This window comes from Lontra canadensis, unplaced genomic scaffold, assembly GCF_010015895.1.
Source record: "Lontra canadensis isolate GAN:19392208 unplaced genomic scaffold, GSC_riverotter_1.0 scaffold191, whole genome shotgun sequence".
In the NCBI taxonomy this organism is placed as follows: domain Eukaryota; kingdom Metazoa; phylum Chordata; class Mammalia; order Carnivora; family Mustelidae; genus Lontra; species Lontra canadensis.
The window spans coordinates 1141521-1165174 of NW_022631185.1; the positions used below are offsets into that span (position 1 = coordinate 1141521).

The window sequence follows — 23654 nt, forward strand, 5'->3', positions numbered from 1 at the left end:
ATGGAGGTCCCCATCCAGGAGGCCCAGGGTCCCCAACCCTCCAGCCTATGTGCACTTCATAGGCCACTTAAGCTCAGACCCACACTTTTCTTGGCTCCTGGAATGAAACCCAGGGAGCACCTGAACTTCATTTTCATTCCTCTGTCTGTCTCTTTCTGATCCCTTCCTTCTGGGTTTTATGTTTCCAGTTCTGGGCCAGTCTGGCCCTGACAGATCATTCCTCACTGGCAGTGGCGACGCTCTAGAACCTGCTTATGTGCCGTGAGCGAGAGGTGCCTCTCAGAGCTGGGCTGCGCCGTCCTCGTCTGTGCTCTCCCTGCACCCGTGGCCGGGGCCCAGCAGGCAGCCACTCGCTCCCGGGGGTCCATGGTGGAAGAAAGCCTTTCCCGCTCCTTGTCTACTCACACAACATTCTCCTTTCTGCCAGAGGTAGTAACAAAATAGGTGAGGGGGCGCCTGGGTGGCTCAGTCGGTGAAGCGTCTGCCTAGGGCTCGGGTCATGGTCCCGGGGTCTTGGGATCGAGCCCCACGTTGGGCTCCCTGCTCAGCGGGGAGCCTGCTTCTCCCTCTGCCTGCAGCTCCCCTGCTTGTGTACACTGTCTGTCTCTGACAAATAAGTAAAATCTTAAAAAACAAAAAACAGGTGATAACTACAGCATACTGTGTTAATATAAAGATGCTCTGGTCTCGGGGGCTCGGCTGATATGCCGCCTTCTCCACCAACTCCTAAAGGCAAGGGTGGACAGTGACCTGGAAAACCCACCAGGAATTTGGTTTCCCCATGTGTTCTGGGTCCTCCATACAACCCTTATTTGCCCTTGAGCTGGTCTCCTCCACAAGAGACTTCCTTTTGTAGAGTAAAGTCAGTGAAACAAGTCACCACAAAACTAGTCTAAAAACCAAAAGGTGCAGGGAAGAACAAAGCAGAGGAGACTTGAGAGAGCTCGGCAGGGTGGGGCCGCTTCAGCTCAGGGGGTGGGGGAAGCCGCTCTGAGGAGCTGACGTCAGAGCCCAGGCCCCATCCGCCATCTGGGGGTAGGATGTTCTAGAACAGGCAAAGTCTCACCCATGTTGGACTTCAGGCTCCATAAACTACAGTCTGAAGGTAAAACACTGCCTAGTTTGATAAATAAGGTTTTCTTGGAGGGATGCCTGGCTTGCTGGCTAAGTCAGTAGAGCATGCAGCTCACAATGTCAAGGTCATGACTTCAGTCCCACCTAAAGGGAAAAAAAAAGCACCAAGTTTTAGTGGAACACAGCCAACCCTGTCTTTCTGAGTATTGTTTATGACTGCTTTCCGACCGCAACAGCACAGCCGAGTCTCTGTGACAGACACCATATGGCCAACAAAACCAAAAATATTCACTATTTGGCCCTTTGCAAAAAAAGCCTTCTGGCCTCTGCTGTAGACGACGTTTTTCTCGCTGGTACAGAATATCCCACAGCGCAAACAGAGCACAGCGCAGCCCTCCTCCGCTGGTGCGTGTTCGGCTTTTCCGACAGCGACGCCAGAGCGTTCCTAGGTGGGGACGCTTGGTCCCGGGGCGTGCAGATGGTCGACTGAGCTAGAAGATGCCGAATGTATTCCAAAACTTAAATATCCTCAAATATTTCCCACAAAAAATTTTAAAACTTCGTATCTGGTTTCAAGTCCCAGAGGCACCTTGTTCGTGTGATACAGCCGCACCAGATCTTCCTACAACCCAGACACTTCTGCTTTCTTTTACTGATATGTTTTTGATGTATAATTCACACAGCATAAAACACAACCATTTAAAGTGTATAGTTCAGTGCTTTTTAGTATATTCACAGTGTTTTGCAACTGTCACCGCTAATTCCAAAACATTTTCATCACCCTAAAAAGGAACCCGATGCCTACTGCTGTGCTCTCCATTCTGCCTCCTTCCGGCCCCTGGCAGGGCAGTAAGGCTTCTGGCTAACTTACTTTTTTTTTTGCCCCCTAACTTACTTTTTTTTTTTTTTTTTTGGAAGATTTTATTTATTTATTTGACAGAGAGAGATCACAAGCAGGCAGGGAGGCAGGCAGAGAGAGGAGGAAGCAGGCTTTCCGCAGCAGAGAGCCCGATGGGGGGCTCGATCCCAGGACGCTGGGATCATGACCTGAGCTGAAGGCAGAGGCCTTAACCCACTGAGCCACCCAGGCACCCCCCCCAACTTACTTTTTAAATTGAGATTTACCTGTGTCATTGGGAACAAAAGTTTCTGCTGCTTACAAAATGTTTGGAAACCTGTGCCTGGCACCAGACTGCCTCCCAGTGGATCTAGCATTCAAACTGCCTGATGATGAGACGTCTTTCCCTCTGGCTCTCGAAACAAACTAAGTGAATGTTCTCTACTTCTGAGGTGCGTTGCAGTGTTATGAATGCGTAAGTCAGGCCAAAAGGTCAGGCCAATTTCTGCTACCAAGAAAATGAGCCAGGAAACTCAATGTCACTGGAGCATATAGTAAGTCCTCGGCACTTGGATTTGATTGTCCCATCTGTGGCTTCTGCACGCAGCAGTGCCTGCCTGAATACAACACTCCAGGGACCAGCAGCCAGCAAGAGATGAGACAGAGGCACGGCACCGACCACCCAGCTAAGTGGCTCCTCTTGCCCCTCCCGAGATTGTATATGTCCACACCTAGTTTTATTTTCTCTAAGGCACTTACACTTCCAGCAAGCATCTGCTTTACTTGTTTCCTGGGGTGTAAACTGCGGGCCCTTCAAGGCCAAAGCCACATTAGTCCTGCTCACTGATGTGCTCATCCCCCACCCCTGAACAGCACCAAGCAGGCACTGCTGTCCAGCGGATAAATGGCATTCAGTCCGAGGCTCCCAGAGGTGGGCCTCCCATATCCTTTGTTAGGTTCCCCAACCCCACTTGCATCCTCCTACTACTGCATCTCAGCACTGGGCAGCTACTGCCACCCTGAGCCCAGTCCCAGAGCTGTGAAACCCCTTTGAATCATTACCTTACCCCCAGTCTGAGAGCTATGGAGGTCCTCATCCAGGAGGCCCAGGATGTTTTCTGTCCTTCCTTTAGCCCCTGGCCGGTGGCCTCATGTGCTCCTGCGGCCTAGCTGGCGGTCCACTTTGGGTGGCCCTGAGTGAACATCTTGGCCCACAAGGAGGACCTTGGGAAGCCAAGTGTCCCTCTGACCACCTGGGGTTAAGCCAGGCCCCAGTCTGAGTTTAAAATAAACAATAAATAATTCTTTAGTATAAGTATGTTCCAAACATACTACTGGAATGTATTTAGAGTAAAATATAGTATTAGTATTTAGAAGAGTATTTGGTATTAGAACTTGGTTTAAATATGTACCAAATAGGGGCACCTGGGTGGCTCTGTGGGTCAAAGCCTCTGCCTTTGGCTCAGGTCATGATCTCGGGGTATTGGGAATGAGCCCTGCATTGGGCTCTCTGCTCAGCGGGGAGCCTGCTTCCCCCTCTATATCTCTGCCTGTCCCTCTGCCTACTTGTGATCTCTGTGTGTCAAATAAATAAATCTTAAAAAAAAAAAAAAAGTCCCAAATATAATACTGGGACAAATAAGATATATTCTTCATAATTACCATAGTATTTGCTATTATTACTTATTTATTAAAGATTTTATTTATTTATTTGACAGAGACACAGGGAGAGAGGGAACACAAGCAGGGGGAGTGGCAGAGGGAGAAGCAAGCTTCCTGCTGAGCAGGGAGCTGGATGTGGGGCTCCATCCCAGGACCCTGGGATCATGACCTGAGCTGAAGGCAGATGCTCAATGACTGAACTACCCAGGTGCCCTTACTATTATTATTTAGTATAAGTATATCCCAAATATACTATTGGGACAAATTTATAATAAAAAAAATCACTCCTCTGAAATTCAAGTTTAGCTAGGATTTGTCCTGTATTTTTATTTGCTAAATTCGGCAACCCTATTCTGACACTTAAATATATAAAAAAATACTTATACTCTATTTATTATAAAAAGATTTTAAAATATAATAAATATGGGATACACTCATACTAAAGTATTTATTGTTTACTTGGAATTTAAATTCAGGGGGGCATCCTGCATTTTTATTTACTAACTCTGGTAACCCTACTGTGGGACATGGCTACACTGAAAATTACATATACTACTATACATCTATTTTCTAGGTTTTAAAAAATACACTGTGAAACAGTAATACTAAAAAGCAACGTTGTTATCTGACATTTAAGTCTAACTGTGCCTCTTGTATCATTTATTTGCGAAATCTAGTAATCCTATTCTGGCACCTATTCTACTAAAACAGACGTGTATTTTAAAAATATGTTAACGTGGGGCGCCTGAGTGGCTCAGGTCATGATCCCAGGACCTTGGGATCTAGCCCCGCATCTGGCTCTCTGCTCAGCAGGGAGCTTGCTTCCTCCGCTCTCTCTGCCTGCCTCTGCTTACTTGTGATCTCTGTCAAATAAATAACAAAATCTTTAAAAATAAATAAATTTAAAAAATAAAAATATGTTAGCATGCTCAATGTGAGACTCTCCTACAGTGAAGCGAACAAACGAAACGCCACGTTGTTTAATTGGCATTTCTGGCTTGCGGGCGGACCTGGACACCGCAAAGAGAGAGTCTGACCGCGGCCCTCACGCAGCCCCGCCCATCCTCCTACCCAACCGTCTCCCCCGCAACCTCGCTGCGATGCGGCTTGCCCCGTTGCCATGGCGACCGAACCTGTCCAGGGTAACTCTGGGGCGCTGCGGGGGTGAAGAACTCTGAGCGGCTTCCGATTGGCCCGCGCAGCCCCGCGAGTTACCACCCTGTCCTCCGTCAGGGAGACCCGCGGCGCGCGACGCTCGAGGACGACTCTGCGCGCCTCTACCGGGCCAATGGCGGCCTCCCGCGGCGCGCGGGGTTCTGGGAGTTGTAGTCCGCGCGTCGGCCGCTGAGCTGGCTCTCAAACCGAGGCGCCGCCATGACGGAGCGGCACTGGCCCGAGCGGAGTCCGCGCGCGGTGAGTCCGCCGCGGCCCGTCCGGCCGTTGTCCCTCGTTGGTCAGTGCGCCCGCGGAGCTGGCCGGCCGCGGGAAGGGCCGAGGGCGCCGGAGTCGGCGGGCGCTGGCTGGGATTGCTTTAGAGGAAGCGCGGGTGGAGACGAATCCGGGCTCGGGCGGGAGGCGCACGCAACCCGAGGTCGGCGGCGGAGCCGAGCCGGGTCGGGGAAGCCGTCGCGAGGCCGCGAGGTCCCTGGGGATGAGGGAGGCGGGCGAGCATCGCACGCCAGGCGGGGGGAGGGGGGGGGCGAGGGGGAGGGGGGCAGGGGGCCGCGGCGCGCCGTTCCGCCCAGCCCCGGTGGCATCTCCCCTCCCCCTTAGCCGGGAAAGACAGTCCCTCCACCCTCGTTTGTCCACTCCAGACCCCTCTCGGCCCAGCCCAAGCTCCCCCTCCCCCCACCAGCCAGCAGCCCAGAACCTGACATAGTGTCCGCGTCAGACCTCCGTGCCCAGCGCAGGTAAGCCCGGCCTGTTCACGTGGCTTTGAGCCCTGCAGGTGACACTCAGAGACCCCCTAGCATCAATCCTCATCACCCCCAGAGCGGATCTCCAAGACCCCAAGACCACGCCACTCCCCATGCAGACCTCAAGCCCACCCTCATCAGCTTAAGATCCCTACATCTTCCAGGCCCCCTCCTCAGCCTGGGTTCCCCAATATGGTCCAGACCCCCACATGAGGATATCATCCCCCCTCCAACATGGGCCCCAGACACCCGCCCATAGGCCTCACGCGCTTTCCGCTAGGAGCCCCACTTGACCCCCTCTAGAGCCCCCATCAACTCAGCTTCTCCCCACATAGACTTCATCCCGGGACTCTGGAGGGTGCTGAGGAGCTTCGATTCTCCACCCTGGAATCTGCCTGGGGCACACTTTCCGGCTCACTGGAGAGAAGGGTAAGGTCTGAGATCCCAGAGCAGAAGGAAGGACTGCTTGAACCTGTGAGGCTGCGAAACGGGTCCCCCCTTTTTTTTCCTTTCAAAAATACACATATGAAACTACAGAATAAGAGTGTTTTTGCCTGTGGTCTCAGCAGGGGTGACGGAGCTTGTAAACGCCCAGTCGGGCTGCCGGTGGAAGAAGCGGCGGGAAGATCGCTGGCAGGGCACGGCCCTCGTGAGTCGCCCTCCGTGCGTGTGTACACCTCTCGTTCCTGATTGTAAAACCCACACACGTGCACATGAAAGTTCTCCAGAGGATCAAGAAGGAAAAAGTCACATGGACTACTCCTCCACTTTTCACTTGTCATAAGCATTTCCCATGTCATTAAAAATCCTTCCTAAATGTTTTTGTTCCTTTTTTTTTTTTTCTTCATGATGAAGGTCAAACATGATCAAAATACCATTTGGGGGAGATTAAGAGAAGTATGAAGAATGTAACACTTGGCTGGGCGCCTTTGGGGCTCTCCCGGCGTCCCTTTTTGGGACCCTCATATGTCATTTGCATCCCACTTTACCCTGTACCTCATACCATCTGTATGTCACGTCTGCCTGCTTTGAGCATGTTATGTTACCGTGCGTTTTGCAGTCATAAGTTCTCCACCATGTGATGGGAGGGTAGTTGATCTCGCCAGGCTTGACTGTTGGGCACTTCTGTTGTGATTCTTGGTGCCTAAATCTTTGTCCCAATTTCAGATAAATTCCACAGCACGCGAACTTCCAGAATGGTCTTGATATACAAGCTGCCATGGTGCTTTCCAGAAAGGTCGTGCCAGTTTGTACTTTCACTATTGGATCAGCACAGAGAACAAGTGTTTAAAAAAAAGAAAGAAAAAATCTCATTTTTATTTTTACAACTTTAACGTTCTCTTCAGTTGGATGTTCACTATAGGAAGCTTGGAAAATGCACAAAATGCTATTTTTTCACTGCCCTTCCCACTTTCCCTCTGTTTTTAGTCTCTTTCCCCCGTTGTCCTCACCGCCTCCTCCCTCAGCATTAAGTTAGTGGAAAAGCCAAGAAAGACAGCATAGGCAGGCAGGAAGCTTCTGTTGTGCTATTATGTAGCATATTTGGCTGTTTCCATTTAAAGGGAATTGAAAGTCCAGTTCCTTATTTCTAGTGCTTAGGAGCCACATATTAGCTGGCAGCTACCAGGCAGGATGGCACAGAAGGAGAGCATTTCCAACCCCATAGGGAGTTGTGCTGGGCAGTCAGCTACTCCACCAGGGCAGGAATCCTGTTCCCCTCGAAGCTCAGCAAACCGTGTGAATGACGAAGTGAGTGAAGGAAGCAGACGTATGCTAAGTAAGGAAATGGGGTATGTTCATGACGAGGTAAGAGTCATGAAGACAGCACACTAAAGACCAGGAGACGAGGATGATGGCCTGTGCCAAAGCATGGTGACATGCTGCTGTGGTGACAGTTGGGCTGGGATCAACATCAGAGAGGAGTGTGGGTAGGAACAGTGCATACAAAGATCCTGGGGTGACCAGTGCCTTGTCTTCAACCCAATGTAACCCGTGAGTGTCATATGGAAGGAGATTAGGTCAGAATGAGATGGGGAGGGCTCGGATCAGTTCCTTGGGAACTAGAGGTCTGGCAAGGAGATAGTGAGGGGAGTGCTGAGCAAGGTGGTGGCCACCATGTGATGTGGCCACTTTGCGCCTGCCCCTTTCTGCAGGCCCCTGACTGCTGACTGCATCCACCTGCTGCCACCTGGGTTTGTCTGGAGCTGCTGGGACGGTCCTGGGATCCAGCCTGCTTGCCCTCGGAGGCCGGAGAGATGCTCCGGTTGCCCAAAGCCCTCGCCTCCCACAGGAATACCCAGATCCCGGCCCCGGGGCAGCAGGATGGGGCTCCTGAGCCACCCAACCCTGGGGATACTGAGGCCTGCCGCTTGCGTTTCCGACAGTTCCAGTACCGTGTGGCAGGCGGGCCACACCATGCACTGGGCCATCTCTGGATGCTGTTGCGCCAGTGGCTGCGGCCCGAGGCACACTCGAAGGAGCAGATCATGGAGCTGCTGGTGCTGGAGCAGTTCCTGGGAGCGCTGCCCAGCAAGATGAGGACCTGGGTGCAGTCGCAGGGCCCCCGCACCTGCAAGGAGGCCGCTACCCTGGTGGAGGACCTCATAGAGATGTCGCAACAGGAAGGTGAGGGGACGGGCCTCACTCCGAAGAGCAAGTGGTTGCCGGGGGGGAGCAGGTGTTGGGTTTGGGTTCTGGCCAATGTCTCCGTGGCTCAGTGCCCAAGGATCATGCTTCTTTTTCCTTTGGGACTCAGAGTGCCGCGTCCACCCAGCACTACTCCCACCACCCCCACCTGCTCCTGCTCCATTCCCTCTCCCCACCAGCAGCACCCCAGGCCATCTGAGCAAGCCCCTGCCTGCACATGTCCTGCCCGTGCGCATTGTCATATCACACACCTGTGTTTTTCTTTGTTTTACATAAATGTCATTGTGCTGCACGCCTCTGTCCGCCTCACTTTTCTCACTCAGTCGGTAGTTGAGGATTTCTCCATCTTACCATGTGTCCATCTGGCCTGTAGCTTTGCACTTGTTTGCCTCTCCCTCAGAAGGACCCCGGGTCTTGGCCCACACGAGATACTGTGGACCATGCCCCCCCACCAGGTCCTGTCCAGTCCTCCCCTGCATCCAGTCCATGGGACACAGACCTGTCCTGGAGGCCCACGGGCTGGTTGTGGAGACTGCTGCCTCGGTCCACAGTTGTCACAGAACGGGTGTAGGAGAGAGCACAGCAGAGGGGTCTCAAATAGCTGGAAGGTCTGCAGGTGAATTGACACCATCTCTCTCCCTGGCCCCCTGCCCGCTGCAGGGGTTTGTCCGCGTGCTTTCTTGCCCCTGTGACCCTGTGGGGAATTGCCATCCTCCCAGTCCCATGGACTGGGGCGCCCTCTTTTCCAGTAATGTCAACAGAAGTGTAGACCGCATCACATCTGGAGGAATGTCAACCCTCAGGGCCTAGCATGGGGGCTGTGATGAGGGTGTCTTCAGGCCTAAGGTTCAGAAAAGCCTTGAAATCTACAGAAAACAGGGTTCCCAGGTCTCCACACTGCCCGCAGGGAGCGGGCTGACTCGTTCAGGAAAGTTTCGCATGTCGTGTTTTGCAGAGGCCAGAGCATAGTCCCGGTTGGAAGGCACTGAATGATGTCATGGAGTCTCGTTCCCAGGTTCCTGTGAAATAATGAAGACGGGCAAGGCAGATAAAGTGGCCCTTGGAACTCACTGTTCCAGGAACGAAGGAGCCAGAAAGCTTTTGTGTCTGGTCCTTGGTGGACCCATGCAACCCCCAGGGCCTCAAGCCTGGAAGGTCCAGGCTGGTGTTAATGCTTTGCTGTCGCCATCTTTAGGTTCCCTATCATTTTCAGCAAGGGAGTCGTGTACATGTTTTGCATCAGGCCAGGCTGGGGTCCTATGGACAGGGAGGTAGTTGGAGTAGCAGGTGGCTGGGACTGAGGGATATCTGCGTGCTGCTGCCTCAACACTGGGCTTCATTCCTTGGGAAAGGAAGCTCCCGGCAGGTGAGAGATGTGCACTGAGGGAAGGGAGCCTGGGAGCTCGCTGGGACAGGGCTGCGTGTGGGGCACTGAAGCCCAGATGGGATCCAGCAGGAGCCCAGCTCTCCTCTTTGCTGCAGCTGGCCCTCTCCAGTCACCGGGTGGAAGCGCAGGATGAAGACAGACCCAGTATTTCCACTTGAAGTCTCTAATGGCGGGTGTCCAGAAAATAACTGAACAGAACAAACCTCTCCCCATCTTAGTCCATGACGTATCCTCCCGCCCGCCCAGCAGTGAACCTGGATGTGGAGGAGTGTCGTGCCCACTGCAGCCTATTTATAGATCTTGATGCTCTGGGGCCCAAGAGGGAGAGCCCTGGGAGACAGCGTGTGCACCAGGGGCTCAGCCTTTATGGGGGGAGGCTGTCTAGGGGCTCAGAGATATGGTCTTTATTGGCTAATTTAAAGCAGAAGAATGGGAATTAAGATGTTAGTAGGGTGGAGCGGGTCACCCCAACTGAGAGCTTTCTGAAAAAGGGACCCCCATGAGTGGGGACAGCCCAGTTCATTATGTTTGTTTTTTGTTTTGTTTTTGCTAGAAGCTGTGTCACACAGCTGCAAATATGTTTATTCCAGATAGAGGTCTTTGAAATGGATGCCTCAGCAATCAAAAGTTCAATGTCAGGCCCAGATCCCTGCTCTCCCCACACCTACCATCCTATCCTCTGTCCACAGCAGCAAAGGGAGTGGTCCTCCCACGCCAGCCCTGCAGGGGGCTGACCCCAGATGCCTGTCCTGACTGCGTGCCTTGATCATCTGCCTCCAGGGCATCGGCCTCACCACCACCACCCCCCACCCCGCCCCGGAGCCCTGAAGCCTTGAACCTCACTGGAACAAAGGCTAGCCAGCTCATCATCTAGGCCTGGCTTAGACATCCATCCCTCTGTGAGGCTACCACAAAGGACCCCGCTCATTTCTCCAGGGTCCTCACCTGTCTGCAATGTTTATAGGGTTTATCCTTTCCCTGCATGTCTGTTCTCTGTCCTAGTTTATGTGAGCTTTGTGACAGTAAGAGCTCTGCATCTACCTTCAGGTGGGTCCTGGACAGTAGACAGTACGAGACACCTAGTGGGTGCCCAGCCAAGACAGGAGGGGGAGGCATGGGTGGACAGAAGTAGCAGGAAGAACCAAGGATGGGCATTTGGCAAGTAGCAGGCGATGCTGGGTATACCGTGCAAACTAAGGGTCCAACTTTGTTCTTCTGCATGTAGATTACCGGTTGTCCCAGCACCACTATTGAAGACTCTTCTTTCCCCTACCGGATGGTTCTGGTACATTTGTGAAAAACCAACTGGCTGTAGATATGTGGGCTTAGTTCTGGGCTCTCAATTCCTTTTGGTTCTGTATGTCTGTATTTATGCTGGCACTGTAGCTCTATAGTGAGTTCTGAAATCAGGAGGTATGTGTCTTCTAACTCTGTCCTATCTTAGGACTCTTTTGGCTATTCTGGGTCCTTTGGAATTTCAGATAAATTTTAGAACCAGCTTTTCCATTTCTGCAAAAAGAAGGAAAAAAGACTGTTGGGGTTTTGAAAGGGACTGCATTGGACCTATAGATCAGTAAGTAGTGTTGCCATCTTAGCGATATTAAGTATCCCAATCTGTGAATGCAGAATGTGTTTATTAATAATAATAATTGATAATAATCTTATTTAGATTTTCTTTAATTCCTTCCAGTAGGAGTTTTCATTTTCAATGTAGAAGTCTTGTATCTCCCAGGCTAAATTTATTCCTAAGTATTTTATTCTTTTTGATTCTATAAGTAGAATTAATTCTTTTTGTTGCAAATGAAATCTTCTGAGTTTCCTTTTTGGGTTGTTCATTAATGTTTTATAGAAACAACTAATTTTTATGTGTTGATATTGTATCGTGTAACTTTGCTGAATTCACTTATTAGCTCATGCCATCTGTGAATAGAGATAGTTTTTATTCTTCCTCTCCAATGTATTTTTTTTTGAGATTTTATTTTTTTTTATATTTATTTATTTATTTAACAGAGACAGCAGGAGAGGGAACACAAGCAGGGAGAGTGGGAGATGGAGAAGGAGGCTTCCCACTGAGCAGGGAGCCTGATGTGGGGCTCGATCCCGGATCCTGGGATCACAACCTGAGCTGAAGGCAACACTTAATGACTGAGCCATCCAGGCACCCTAAGAGATTTTATTTTTAAGTAATCTCTACCCCCAATGTGGAGCTTGAAGTCACAACCCTAAGATCAAGAGTCACATGCTCTACTCACCGAGACAGCCAGGAACCCCTTCCTGTCCAATTTAGATGACTTCTCCCTCTTTTTCTTGCCTAACCATTCTGGCTAGAACTTCCAGTAGAATGTTGAATAGAAGCGGTAAAAGCAAACATCTTTCCCTTGTTCTTGACTCAGGGGGGAAGCTTTCAGTCCCTCATAATTTTGATGTCTTTATCATTAGAGGGCATCGGGTTACATCAAATGCTTTTTCTGTGTCCCTGAGATGATCACGTGGTCTATCAATACAGCACATCACATAGCTTCACCCTGATGTATTGAGCCACGTAACTGTTTGACTACAGTGTGTCTCCATGTGGGCCTCTTAGACTTCATCCTATTTGGAATCTGTTCAGCTTCTTTGCAGATTCAAGTATTTCATCTATTTTAGGAAATTTCCAGCCATCGTTTTTTTCAAGCATTTTGTTTCTCTGTCTTCTCCTTCTGGGATTGCTGCTAGGTGTTTGTCGGTATGTTTTATGGTGTCCCGCAAGTCCCTTAGGCCCTGTTCATTTTCTTCTGCTCCTCAGAGTGTATAATTTTAATTGACCTACCTTCAAGTTTACTGATCCTTTTCTCTGCCAGCTTAAATCTGAAGTTGAAACACCCCCCACAACAAATTTTTCATTGTAGTTACTGTACTCTGCTCCAGAAGATTTCTATTTGGCTCCTTTATATAATTTCGCCTTATTTATATCCTTTATTTGTTGAGAACATCATTCTCCTGATTTTTGATAGCTCTTTGTTCACGCTTCTTTTAGCTCTTTTTTTTTTAAAGATTTTATTTATTTATTTGACAGAGAGAGATCACAAGTAGAGAGGCAGGCAGAGAGAGAGAGAGAGGGAAGCAGGCTCCCTGCTGAGCAGAGAGCCCGATGCAGGACTCGATCCCAGGACCCTGAGATCATGACCTGAGCCGAGGGCAGCGGCTCACCCCAGAGCCACCCAGGCGCCCCTTTTTAAATTTATTTTTAAGATTTTATTTATTTATTTGTCAAAGAGAGAGAGAGAGTGCGAGAGCGAGCACAGGCAGACAGAGTGGCAGGCAGAGACAGAGAGAGAAGCAGGCTGTCTGCTGAGCAAGGAGCCCAATGTGGGACTCGATCCCAGGACGCTGGGATCATGACCTGAGCTGAAGGCAGCGGCTTAACCAACTGAGCCACCCAGGCGTCCCTTCTTTTAGCTCTTTAAGGGTATTTAAGACAGTTGATTTAAAATCTTTGTCTAGTAAATCCAATGTCTGGGCTTCTTCAGGGACAATTTCTGTTAATTTCTTTTTATTCCTGTGAATGAGAGATACTTTCTTAGGTCTTTGCATGCCCCTTAATTTGTTGTTGGGAATCAGGCACTTTTAGTATTTGATAATACAATGTGATAACTCTGGAGATCAAATTCTCTTCCCTCCACACGGCTTGTTTATGCTGCTTACTGTGGGTTGTAGTTGTTTATTTTGGAAACTCTTCTTTCTTTTAAGATTTTGCTTATTTATTTGAGAGAGAGCAAGCACATGAGCAGGGGAAGAGGGAGAAGCAGGCTCTCCGCTGAGTAGGGAGCCTGATGCAGGGCTCGATCCCAGGACCCTGGCATCATGACCCAAGCCAAAGGCAGAAGCTTAACTGACTGCACCACCCAGGTGCCCTATTTCGGAAACTTTTCTAAACTGTTTTTGTAAATACTACATTCTTTGTTGTGTGTGCTCACTAAAGTTTGTTTCACTAATTTAGTGTTGGGCCAGAGACATGACAGAAATTTCCTTAAATGCCTGGAGCCAACAAAACAAAACTGCCTCGTTTTTGTAGGTTGGCTCTGAGTTGAGGTGCTCCTTCAGTGCTTTGCCTCTTGATTTACAACTGTCCTGAGTCTTCCTGGTTACATGGGGCCTAACGGTCAACCAGAATTGAAAGCCTGGGATCTTCTCGTTTCCTACCATGTGTTTAGTACTGATCATATGCATGGCCTGCTAGACTCTCTGGTAAAGCCATTATTCCCACATGTACCTCCTTCTCCAGCCTCTTCCTTTCTAGGCTTTTTGGTCTCTCTGCTGCTGGTTCCATCTCTTACCCCTGCTACAGGTGGCTGTGGCTAGTATATGCCTTTAATGCTTTTGACATACGCTGCTCAGGAGGCCACTGAGGGTTCTGAGAGGGCATAACAAAGGCAAATCCCTGAAATAATCCTTCAGGGAGTCCCCAGACAGGTCACCAGACGAACATACAAATGCAATTCTTTGGGAACAAGATCTGTCCTGTTGCCTGTAGCCTCAGCAAGCCACACCAATAACACAGACCGCCATCCGCACAGCCCTTCCTAGCTGCAGAATGGGGTTGGTAGGCAGGTAGGTAAAAAATGCCACCACACCTCCTAGTTGAAATTCGATAGCTTTTTTCTTCATTAAGCATTCCCTTATCCTTGGTTGGTTTTTAGGTTGTTTGTTTTTGTTTTTCTTTCTCTTTTTCTTTAACCAGAGTCAAGTTCCCAAAAAGTTAGCTCTGAAAGTTTTTGCTGGCTTAATTGTTGCCTCAGTGGAGGGACTGATTTCAGGAGCTCCCTATTCTGCCATTTTTGGCAACGTTACCTTCCTGTTTTATTTTAAAAAATAGTTATTGAAACACAATTCCCATGCTCTTTAATTCACCTGTTTAAAAATATACAACTCAGTGATTTTTAGTATATTCACAGAGTTGTGCCATCATCAGCACCATCTAATTCCAGAACGTTTCATTCACCCCAAAAGGAAACCCCCCACCATTAGCAGTCACTCCCCATTCTCCTCTTCCTCCATCCCCTGGCAATCACTAATCTACTTTTTGTCTTTATGGATTTGCCTGATCTGCACATTTCATATAAATGAAATCGTATAATATATGGCCTTTTGTGTCTGGCTTCTTTCACCTAGGGTTCATCCATGCTGTGAAGTGTATCAGTACTTCCTTCTTTTTAAGGCTCAGTAATATTCCATTGTACGGACATACACGGTTCATTTCTTCTTTTGTCATTCGATGGACATTTGGGCCGTTTCCACTTTCTGCCTATGATGAACAATGCTGCTATGAAAACTCACAGTATTTGTCTGAACATGTTTTCATTTCTCTTGGGAACACACCCAAGAAGGAGAAGTTTAGGGGCATATGGTAACCCTACGTATCATTTTTGAGGAACTGCCAAATTGCCTTCCAAAGCAACTGTTTGCTTTTTATATGACACATTTTCAGCCTGCAGAACTGTATGAGAAGTATTATAATGGACACCCATGTAACTGCCGTGAAGCCATCTCAGAGCCTAACCTGAAAGGCAGGTTAGGTTGTTGTTTAAAGAAATGACACGCACTGCGGGGCTTACTGGGTCCACAGTGCAGGTCTGCTCCGCATTCCTATTGCCCGACGCACCCTGGCCGGCCCAAGGGGGGGCAAGGCCTTGAGTTCCTCATTGCATGTGCATGTTTGTACTTCTTCCTCTTATTTGTATCCAACAGTGTATGGCTCTGTTTCCCATGTCCTAACCCGATAAATGGTGTCCCTCTGTCACTGTCATCCCGCCCCGGCTTTTGTCCCCCTACAACGTGTTCTGCGGCATACCCATGGGGCACTGCTTCAACTGCTTTTCTACCTGACCGCATTCCACCTGAGGAAGGTTCCAGGTGAGGGATGTCCAGGCTTTCCATGTTAGTCAGAGCTGCAGGCAATGTCCTCAAGGGCCTCTCAGGGGCACACATGGGCATGGAGCGTTGGGTGAGAAGACCTGTCCTCAGCTGCCTCTCGTGTCACCATGGCCTCATGACTGGTAGCCGTGGAAAGGTCCGGAGCAGGGGGTTAGGGCTGCATTTAGAAGCTCATTGGAAGGATAAAGGCATACTATTGCTCTTGCCTTGCCCTCACTGGGGGGGTCTTCAGAGATGCTCCTGGGATTGGATGCCCTCCCTGTGCAGGAAATCTGGGGATTTAGGGGCTCTGGGTCACACCGGTCTCTCACCATCCTTTTCTCCCGCCCAGTTCTGGTATCTCTCACCGAACACCAGGACAAGAGCAACAGGGAGGAGGAAGACGGGATGAGCCCGAAGTCCCGGAAAGACCCATCCCAGGTGAGCCCAGGGCCCTGGCTCCATGCTCCTACATTCCTGGGGCACCATGAGCACAGTGCTGTGACAGGCTGAAGGACATCCCATCCAAGCTCTGTGTGAGGCTGTCCCAACACTCCCGGAAGCCTGAACCCCACATTCTCACCAGCCCCACAAATCCCAAAGCTTGCTGCAGCTCTGTGCAGTTCCCACAGTCATGCTTTCCTGCAGACTGTCTTCACTCCCTCCACCCAGTCCTTTACTAGGCACCAGCCAGCTGCTGGGGTCCCCGTCCTCGTGTATAATCCACAGCCACATGCTAGGCATACTGAAAGATTTCTGGGGCTGCCACCCCAAGTGCTGCCACATGGGAGCTTGGGTGCCCTGGCCCAGATGCCATCCATAGTGTTAGTATCTGTAGTAGTCTCATATCCGGGAACCCTGTGGATTTTTGGAGGGGCTGGGAAAGACTCCACGAGGGCAACCCTGACAGCAAGATCTATTCTTGCAAAGGCCCCAAGTGAGAGGGGACCATGGTGCATGACAGGGACCAAGGGAAACTTGGTGTGGCTGGAGCTCACAGAGTGATGGGGACAGGCCCCCAGCAGGGACTGGAGTGATTAAAACAGACCATGCAGATGTGTTAACAGGTAAAACACAAAGGAAACAAAAACCAAACCACATTCCCTTCCCTCTGGCATCAGATTCACAGCACGTTGCTCTCACCTCCCGTCACCTCTGTGACCTCACCCTTCTTCAGACCACAGGCCCCTCTGGCTCCCACTAATCTGATGCTCTGTCAAATATTAACCATCAGTGCTAAGGCCCTGTCAGGACCTTCATCCCTTGCACGTGACTGTCAGTCCAGGTGTCCTTGAGATATCCTACTTCTCCTTCATACGGGCCGTGTGGCCTCCCTCAGTCATGACCAATACTACCACCTTCCCCTCCCAGCACCCCCTCACGCCAACACCATTCACAAGCAACCTCGAAGCATCTTTGGCTTCCTTTTGTTTTCTATGTCCACGCTCAGAGAGAAAAAGGACAGGAGTCACCTGCTTCCCTTTTAAAAATGGGAATGTTACAAGGAGCACATGGAAAAAGCCATCAGGGAAATGCAAATTAAAACCACGATGAGATATCATTACACACCTACTGGAAATGCTAAAAGTAGAAAGAGGGGCAACAGCAAGTGCTGGCAAGGGAGTGCAAAAACAGACTGTTTCATTGCTGGTAGGAATGCAAAGTGGCAAAACCAACCTGGAAAACGGTTTGGTTGTTTCTTACAAAAAGAAGTACATGACATATGACCCAGCAATCCCACTCCTGGGGCTGGGTGTTTACCCAGATGAAACAAAAACTTGCGTTCCTCCAAAAACCTGCACACAAACATCCATACCAGCTTTGTTTGTAATAGCCCCAAACTGGAAATGGCCCACGTGTGTGTGCAATTGAATGAACAATCATTTATCCCACACACCACGGAATACTGCCCAGCAAAATCATGGAAGAAACTCTTGATTCACACACAACTTGGATGGATCTGAGGGGCACTCTGCTGTCACAACAGTTAATCTCAAAAGGTACATCGTAGGAAATCCCATTTATAGGACATTCTTGAAAAGACAAAATGATAGCCACGGAGAACAGATTAGTGGTTGCCAGGCAGGAATTCCGGGTGGAGGGAAAATGAGACTATACAGGGGTAGCACGAGGGAGTTTGCTCTGGGCGGTGGAACCATTCTGGTCCTGACTGGTGGTAGTTTCATGAATCTATATATGTGTTAAAATTAACAGACCTGTACGTGCATGCACACACCCACAGTCAAGTTTATATAATTAAGTAAAATTAAGAAAAATTAAGTTAAATTAAGAAGGCACTAAAAAACGATAGTATTTCCCATCAAGTCAAAGTTCAGTCCCTTCTGTGTTCCCAGAGACCACCCCCTCTTATGATGCAGGGGTCTAGTATTATTTTGAGGTTTTCTGATTTGCATGGCTGTTTTTATGAAGGACCCGCTAGTCTGTATCTTTTTTCTTCTCTGGCTACTATGTTCTGCCTGGAGACCATTTTCATTCTTTAGTTAATTATTAAAAACAGAAAAAAAAATCTAAACAAAAACACGAGACAAAAGACGAGTAATGCACCCACTGCTCTGCGGAAGAGCTCAGCCCACCAAACCACCTGCGTACCTTTGTAGCCGTCAGCCGCAGACCATCCCGTCCTTGAATTCACCTGTGTGAATTTCTCTCTGACATGCTATGGCTGGGGGGGAAGAGGAGTTATTCTTAGTTGTCTTCTTTTAGGCGGACAGGACAAAATATCTTTCTGTAAAACTCTTTAGTTTGGACAACTTCAAACACACACTATGTGGTAGGCTGAATTAGGCCTCCGCCCACCCTCTTTGCCCCACCAAATGTCTACGTCCTCATCCCCTAGAACCTGGGAGTGTCACCCTGGGTGGCAAAAGGGACTTTTTGTGGGTGTGATTAAAGGAGGAGCATGAGAAAAGGAGATTGCCCTGGATCCAGTCTGATTGGATTCTAACTATAATCACAAGTGTCCTTATACAAGGGAGCAAAGGGAGGTTTAACAACAGAGACAGGACAGTGACCCCAGAACAGAGGTAGAGAAGATGAAGTTAGGGCCACAGGGCAAGGAACGTGGGTGTGTCTAGAAGCTGAGACTAGGCCAGGAAACAGACTGTCACTGGGTGCCTTCCGGGGAAATGAGCCCTGGCAGACAAACTTTAGCTTGGGGAAACGGATTTCCGACTTCTGGCCTTCAGAGCTGTAAGAGAAATTTGTGTTGTTTCCAGCCACTAAGCTTGTCATGGTTTGTTACAACAGCCACAGGAAACTACTACGCACTACATACACCAAAGTAGAGAGAGCAGGTAATCGAGTAATGGACCCGGGGTTGTAATGGGACTTTTGTGGGCTCTAAGAAAAGAATCATATCAAGATTATATGCATGAGCTTCCCCGAAATAGTAAAAGTTATATTTTATGACCATGTGGTATAAAGAATATATTCCAGGCTGGACTAGTCACCATATTCGCCGTCCTTCCTGAGTGATTAGAAAAGACATTAAACATTATTGAAAGAAACCCCTTTCTACAAAAAGTTTCGTGGGCCCTGGGCTCTGTTTCTGGCACGTGATGGAGATGTCGGCCCCAGATGGGCCATGAGTGCCTGACACATAGTGAGAATCCATTCTGGATTCTCCCCTCGGTAATCACACGCAGGCTCACACCCCATCTCCATGCACTACAAGTAGGGCCTGGGCTTTAAGGACCCTTCCCCCCACCCAGCTGTACCTATAATATTTTTAATTTTTTATTGAGATATAATTGATTATGTGAACTGATATTATGTCAGTATCAGATGTACAACATAATGATTCAATATACATATATATTGTAAAACGATCAACTACAATAAGTCTAGTTAACATCCATCGCCACAAGTTAAAGATATTTTTTCTTGTGATGAGTTGCTCTCTTGGCAACTTCTGCATATACAATATGGTATTATCTATTATCTACTGTAGCCCCCATGCTGCACATTACAGGCCCAGGACTTGCTTTACAACTGGAAGTTTGTAACTTTTGACCTCCTTCATCTATTATATCCCCCATACACACCCACATGCCCCTGGCAAAGCATCCAGACTCTTCTTTTTTTAGATATATACCCAGCTCCACTGCCTCAACGAAAACCATTAGCAGCAATCCCTCAACAGCAGTAAAGGGCCGGCCGGCAGTCATATTTGGCATTGTCCTTATTTTCTCTCTCTTGGCTGGTTAGACGACAGATGTGGATCCCCACATCCCACTCATTGCCCCACACTGTCCACGGAATAATCAGAGCCCTGGTCAGCAGGACTCTGGGGACGTTTTTTGTGTTTGGAGCTATAGAGAAGGCTCAGAGATGTCCTAGTTTCTGTGCCTGACCCAAGTGTGTTTGTCACTATTTTCAGATGTCTCTGGATGGTGGCCCACGCCTCCAAGTCAGGGGAACTAACATGCCCTAACATGCCCCCACCCCACGAACACATACACACACAGGTCCTGGGCCTTCTCTCTCAATCCCTCACCATCCATGGTCATGGTCTTGGACCACAATGGTCAGGTACTAGGAAGAGGGAGAGGGACTCCTGTCTTCTCTCTTGCAGATGGCGGCCCCTCTGGTGACTATTAGAGAATTCAACCAATGTTTGTCTTACAATGGAAACTAGTATTTAGTAAGAAACAGAAAATCAATAATTCAGCCAATCACACCATCCACATATTCCCAGCTTGAAAGTGAAGAACCTCATACCTTAATTCTCTCCCACCACACCCCATCACCACCCCTCCCTCCATCAGTCCCTAGTGCCCAGCAGTCCCAGCCTGTGCCTTTGGGGGGGCCCTTTATTCCCACACCTGTATCCCTGGTGGGTGAGAGCTGCAGATAGCAGAGACCAACCCAAGACAGGCCTTTCTGACAAGAGCTTGACCTCCTGGTTGATTCTCATCACTTCTTGTTTTCCCAGCACACTTTCTCAAATATTATCCATTTGCCAAGCCCTTGCCAGGTGCCTGGCTCTGAGCAAGCTGTGCAGATATGCCCTTTCAGGCCCAGAGAGGGAAAGCCCCTTGCCCAGGGCCACCCAGCAAGTAGGGCTAGCTGGGATGCAAACCAAGGCCATACATTTCAGATCCTCACTCTTTAGTGGCAAGCTCTGAGAGATTCCGTTTTGCGTGGGATGTGTGCCTGTTGGTGGGATGGGTGACAGGAACGCTTTGTGACACGTGAGACATGGAGCCCCACTGCTGCTCATCACCCTCTGGGGGACTTGTTCTCAGGCACAGTGCAGCTGGGAGACACAGGTCAGAACCCCACAGGTGATACTGACCTCAGGTGATATTGACCTGACATAGGGCCTGGGACTCCGTTTAATGGCATATTGCTGCTGTGAAATCCTCAGTGGTTTTCGAATGAGTGTACTAGTCTGGGTTTTCCACAGAAACAAAGCCAGTAGGATTTATATAGACATACAGAGAGATGTATTGAAAGGAACTAGCTCACACAACCATGGAGGCCAAGGAGTCCCTGATGTGCTTTCTGTAAGCTGGAAACGCCAGAAAGCCATCTCCAGGGCAGGGGAACTCCATCTCAGGCCCAGAAGTCTAGACCAGAGGAGTCCCAGTCTGAGTCCAAAGCCCAAGAATCAAGGAGGGGTCCAATGTGAGGGCTGAAGGTGGCTATCCCAGCTCAAGCAGTGAGCACAACTGCACCCTTCTGGCTTTGTGCTCACCTTGGGCCCTCAACGGATTAGGCGAGGTCCACCCACACCAGTGAGGATCATGTTTACTCACACAGCCAGTACAAAAGCTAGTCTTCCCTGGAGACAGCCCCCGCTCCAAATCCCAGAAATGATACTTCACCAGCTATTGGGCCATCCGTTAGCTCAGTCACATTGACTCCTAGAACTAACCATCACAAAGGGGCCTTGAGTTTCCATTCTGCACAGGGGGCCCCTCGATTTACGTCTCCAGTCCTAGTAACAGCCCTCTGTGAATGCACCTTTGGGGTGCGGAAATTAAATACAAAATGGAGACCAGACCTGAACATCCCCTGAGCAGACAAAACCACTTACCACATAAGTGAGACTTCGTTTGGTGTGTTCTGCCAAACAAGCAAAACATAACCTGGGCCACCTCAGTAAAGAAACTTAAGTCCTCTTCCTAAACGCAGTGTAAGCTAGTCACTCTGAGCCAGCCCCTGCTGTCTGGAAACCCCCTTTTTAATAACCACCCCCAAGAAAGTTAAACGACCTCCTCATTTTCACTGTATAAGCCCTCAGGCTTCACATCAGTCCTGGATTTGAAAGCTCCCAGTTCGTAGGCTACTCTTATTTGCACAATAAACTCTTACTAAATACTGTTTATCAGTTTGGTGGCTTTTTTTTTTTTTTTGCACCTTTTTTGGGAGTGGGGTGGGGAGGAGTGGTGGCTTTAGTTTTACATTCCTGGATTTTTTAAGGGAGGCAATGCTGTCCTTCTGCTGTGGTGGCTGTTCAGAGCCCTGCGCAGCGCGGGGCAGTCGCTGAGCAGGACTGTGTTTGCCATTCCAGGCATCGGAGCTGGGGCTCCCCCAGGAGGGCGAGTGGCTGCAGCCTTCCCAGCCCCAGCGGAGTCCCCACGCCAGGGCGGGGGCCGAGGCATCCTGCACCCTGGGCTCACTCGGTGAGTGTTTGGGTCCTACGGCAATTCTGAGGGCTGGGAATGAATTTAAGGTCCGGTGAGGGTTAGACTTTGCTGATATCAGTGTTGGGGGGCTTTGATGCCGAATGCTATACCTTCCCCCAGAAATTGTGCACACCAGGACTGGGGACTGGTAGCGCGCCCCCTCCTCCCTCCCGCAACAGCCACTCAATCATTTCCACCCCCTGACCAGGGCTTCAGCCTCCTAGCCTGCAGACAGACAGACCTAAGACGCTGCAGCACGAGGTCCCCTCAGCCTCCCACCCAGGTGAGGACAACGGGGCCCAGGGCTGAGGGATCTGCCCCCCTCATCCTTTTATCTTAAGAAAGGAAAGGATTGAGGGCATTAAGGCCCTACCAAGTAGAGTCTCTGCAGTCCCTGGGAGGAGGGGAACAAGAAGATGCCCAGGGTGTGGCCTCCAGCCCCTGCCCCTTCACTAACAATTAACCCTTTTCCCTCACCCTCCCCAGGCCCAGGCTGCTCGCTTCCGAAGCCTAGTATCTGGGATAAACCTCCCTGCTGGCCGGCTGGGGACGGAGCCCCGAGGAACAGACACTCCCTCCCCAGGCAGGCCCAGGACGCTGCCCAGGCAGAAGGGAGTGCCTGGCAGGCGGAGGCCGCCCCCAGGGACACTGTGCTTCAGAGCACCGGATGCCAAGGGCCTGCTCCGGAGGAGCCCCCGCACCCGAGCCCTCAGCCCGGCTGGGTTGCAGACCCCACCCTCCCCAGTGCTCAGAGTGGCAGTCCCCAAAAGGGTCTTGGGGACAGCGATGCCAGCGGCACCCACCTGCCCTTACTCAAAGACCCCAAAGCCTCCCCTGAAGAGGCGGGGCAACCCCTGGCTGCTGCCCCCTCCTCGGGGAGCTCAGCGGCGCCCCAAGTCCCCCCAGGGGCACGGCCCTTCACATGTGCCGAGTGCGGGGAGGTTTTCATCTGGGTCACCCACTTCATCGAGCACCAGAAGCGCCACCTGGAAGAGGGGCCCTTCTCGTGCCCCGACTGCGGAAAGGCCTTTCTGCACGCCTCGGTGCTGGAGGAGCATCGGAAGATCCACCTGCTGCAGCCGCCGCGCAAGAGGCCCCGGCGGGCCAGGGGCGAGGGGCCCGGGGAGGCCCGCCGGTTGGAGGCGGCGGGCCGAGGCCCCCGCGCCCGAAACGCGAATGGAGGCCGGCGCCGGCAGTCCTCCAGCCGCGAGCGGCCCTTCGAGTGCGGCGTCTGCGGGAAGGCCTTCCCCTGGATGGTCCACCTCCTCGACCACCAGAAACTGCACGCCACGCAGTGAGCGGACGCGGGGCCCCGGGTGAAGACGACCCCCGGCGGACTCGTCCTGCCGGCGACCCGGGACCCGCCACCCCCGCCGCGTCCCTTCCCCACCCCCCGAGACGCCACCCTCGGCATCCTGCGGGGCGACCCGAGACCCGCTGTCCCCTCCGCCGAGTCCCCCGGGTGACAGCCCCCCTCGGCGGATTCGTCCTGCAGGGGATGCGGCAGCTGCCACCCCCGCCGCCGCGTCCCCCAGGCGATAGCGACCCCCGGCAGACTCGTCCTGCGGGGCCACCCGGGACCTGCC

The 23654-nt window shown here is 50.6% G+C and overlaps 1 protein-coding gene and 1 long non-coding RNA gene across 2 annotated transcripts; both read left to right on the forward strand.

Annotated features, from left to right (window-relative positions):
* The first annotated feature begins 5628 nt into the window (after nt 1–5628).
* On the forward strand, nt 5629–6307 carry LOC116861183. Its single transcript, XR_004381425.1, has 2 exons — nt 5629–5919; nt 6060–6307. It is a non-coding gene; the product is annotated as an uncharacterized LOC116861183 (long non-coding RNA).
* Nucleotides 6308–7577: 1270 nt separating this feature from the next.
* ZSCAN1 (zinc finger and SCAN domain containing 1) lies at nt 7578–23438 on the forward strand. The gene is made up of 5 exons (XM_032847611.1): nt 7578–8115; nt 15768–15856; nt 21954–22065; nt 22277–22351; nt 22555–23438. The coding sequence occupies exons 1-5, from the start codon at nt 7746–7748 to the stop codon at nt 23364–23366; spliced, it is 1458 nt and encodes a 485-aa protein (XP_032703502.1). The 5' UTR covers nt 7578–7745; the 3' UTR covers nt 23367–23438.
* The last annotated feature ends 216 nt before the right edge of the window (nt 23439–23654 follow it).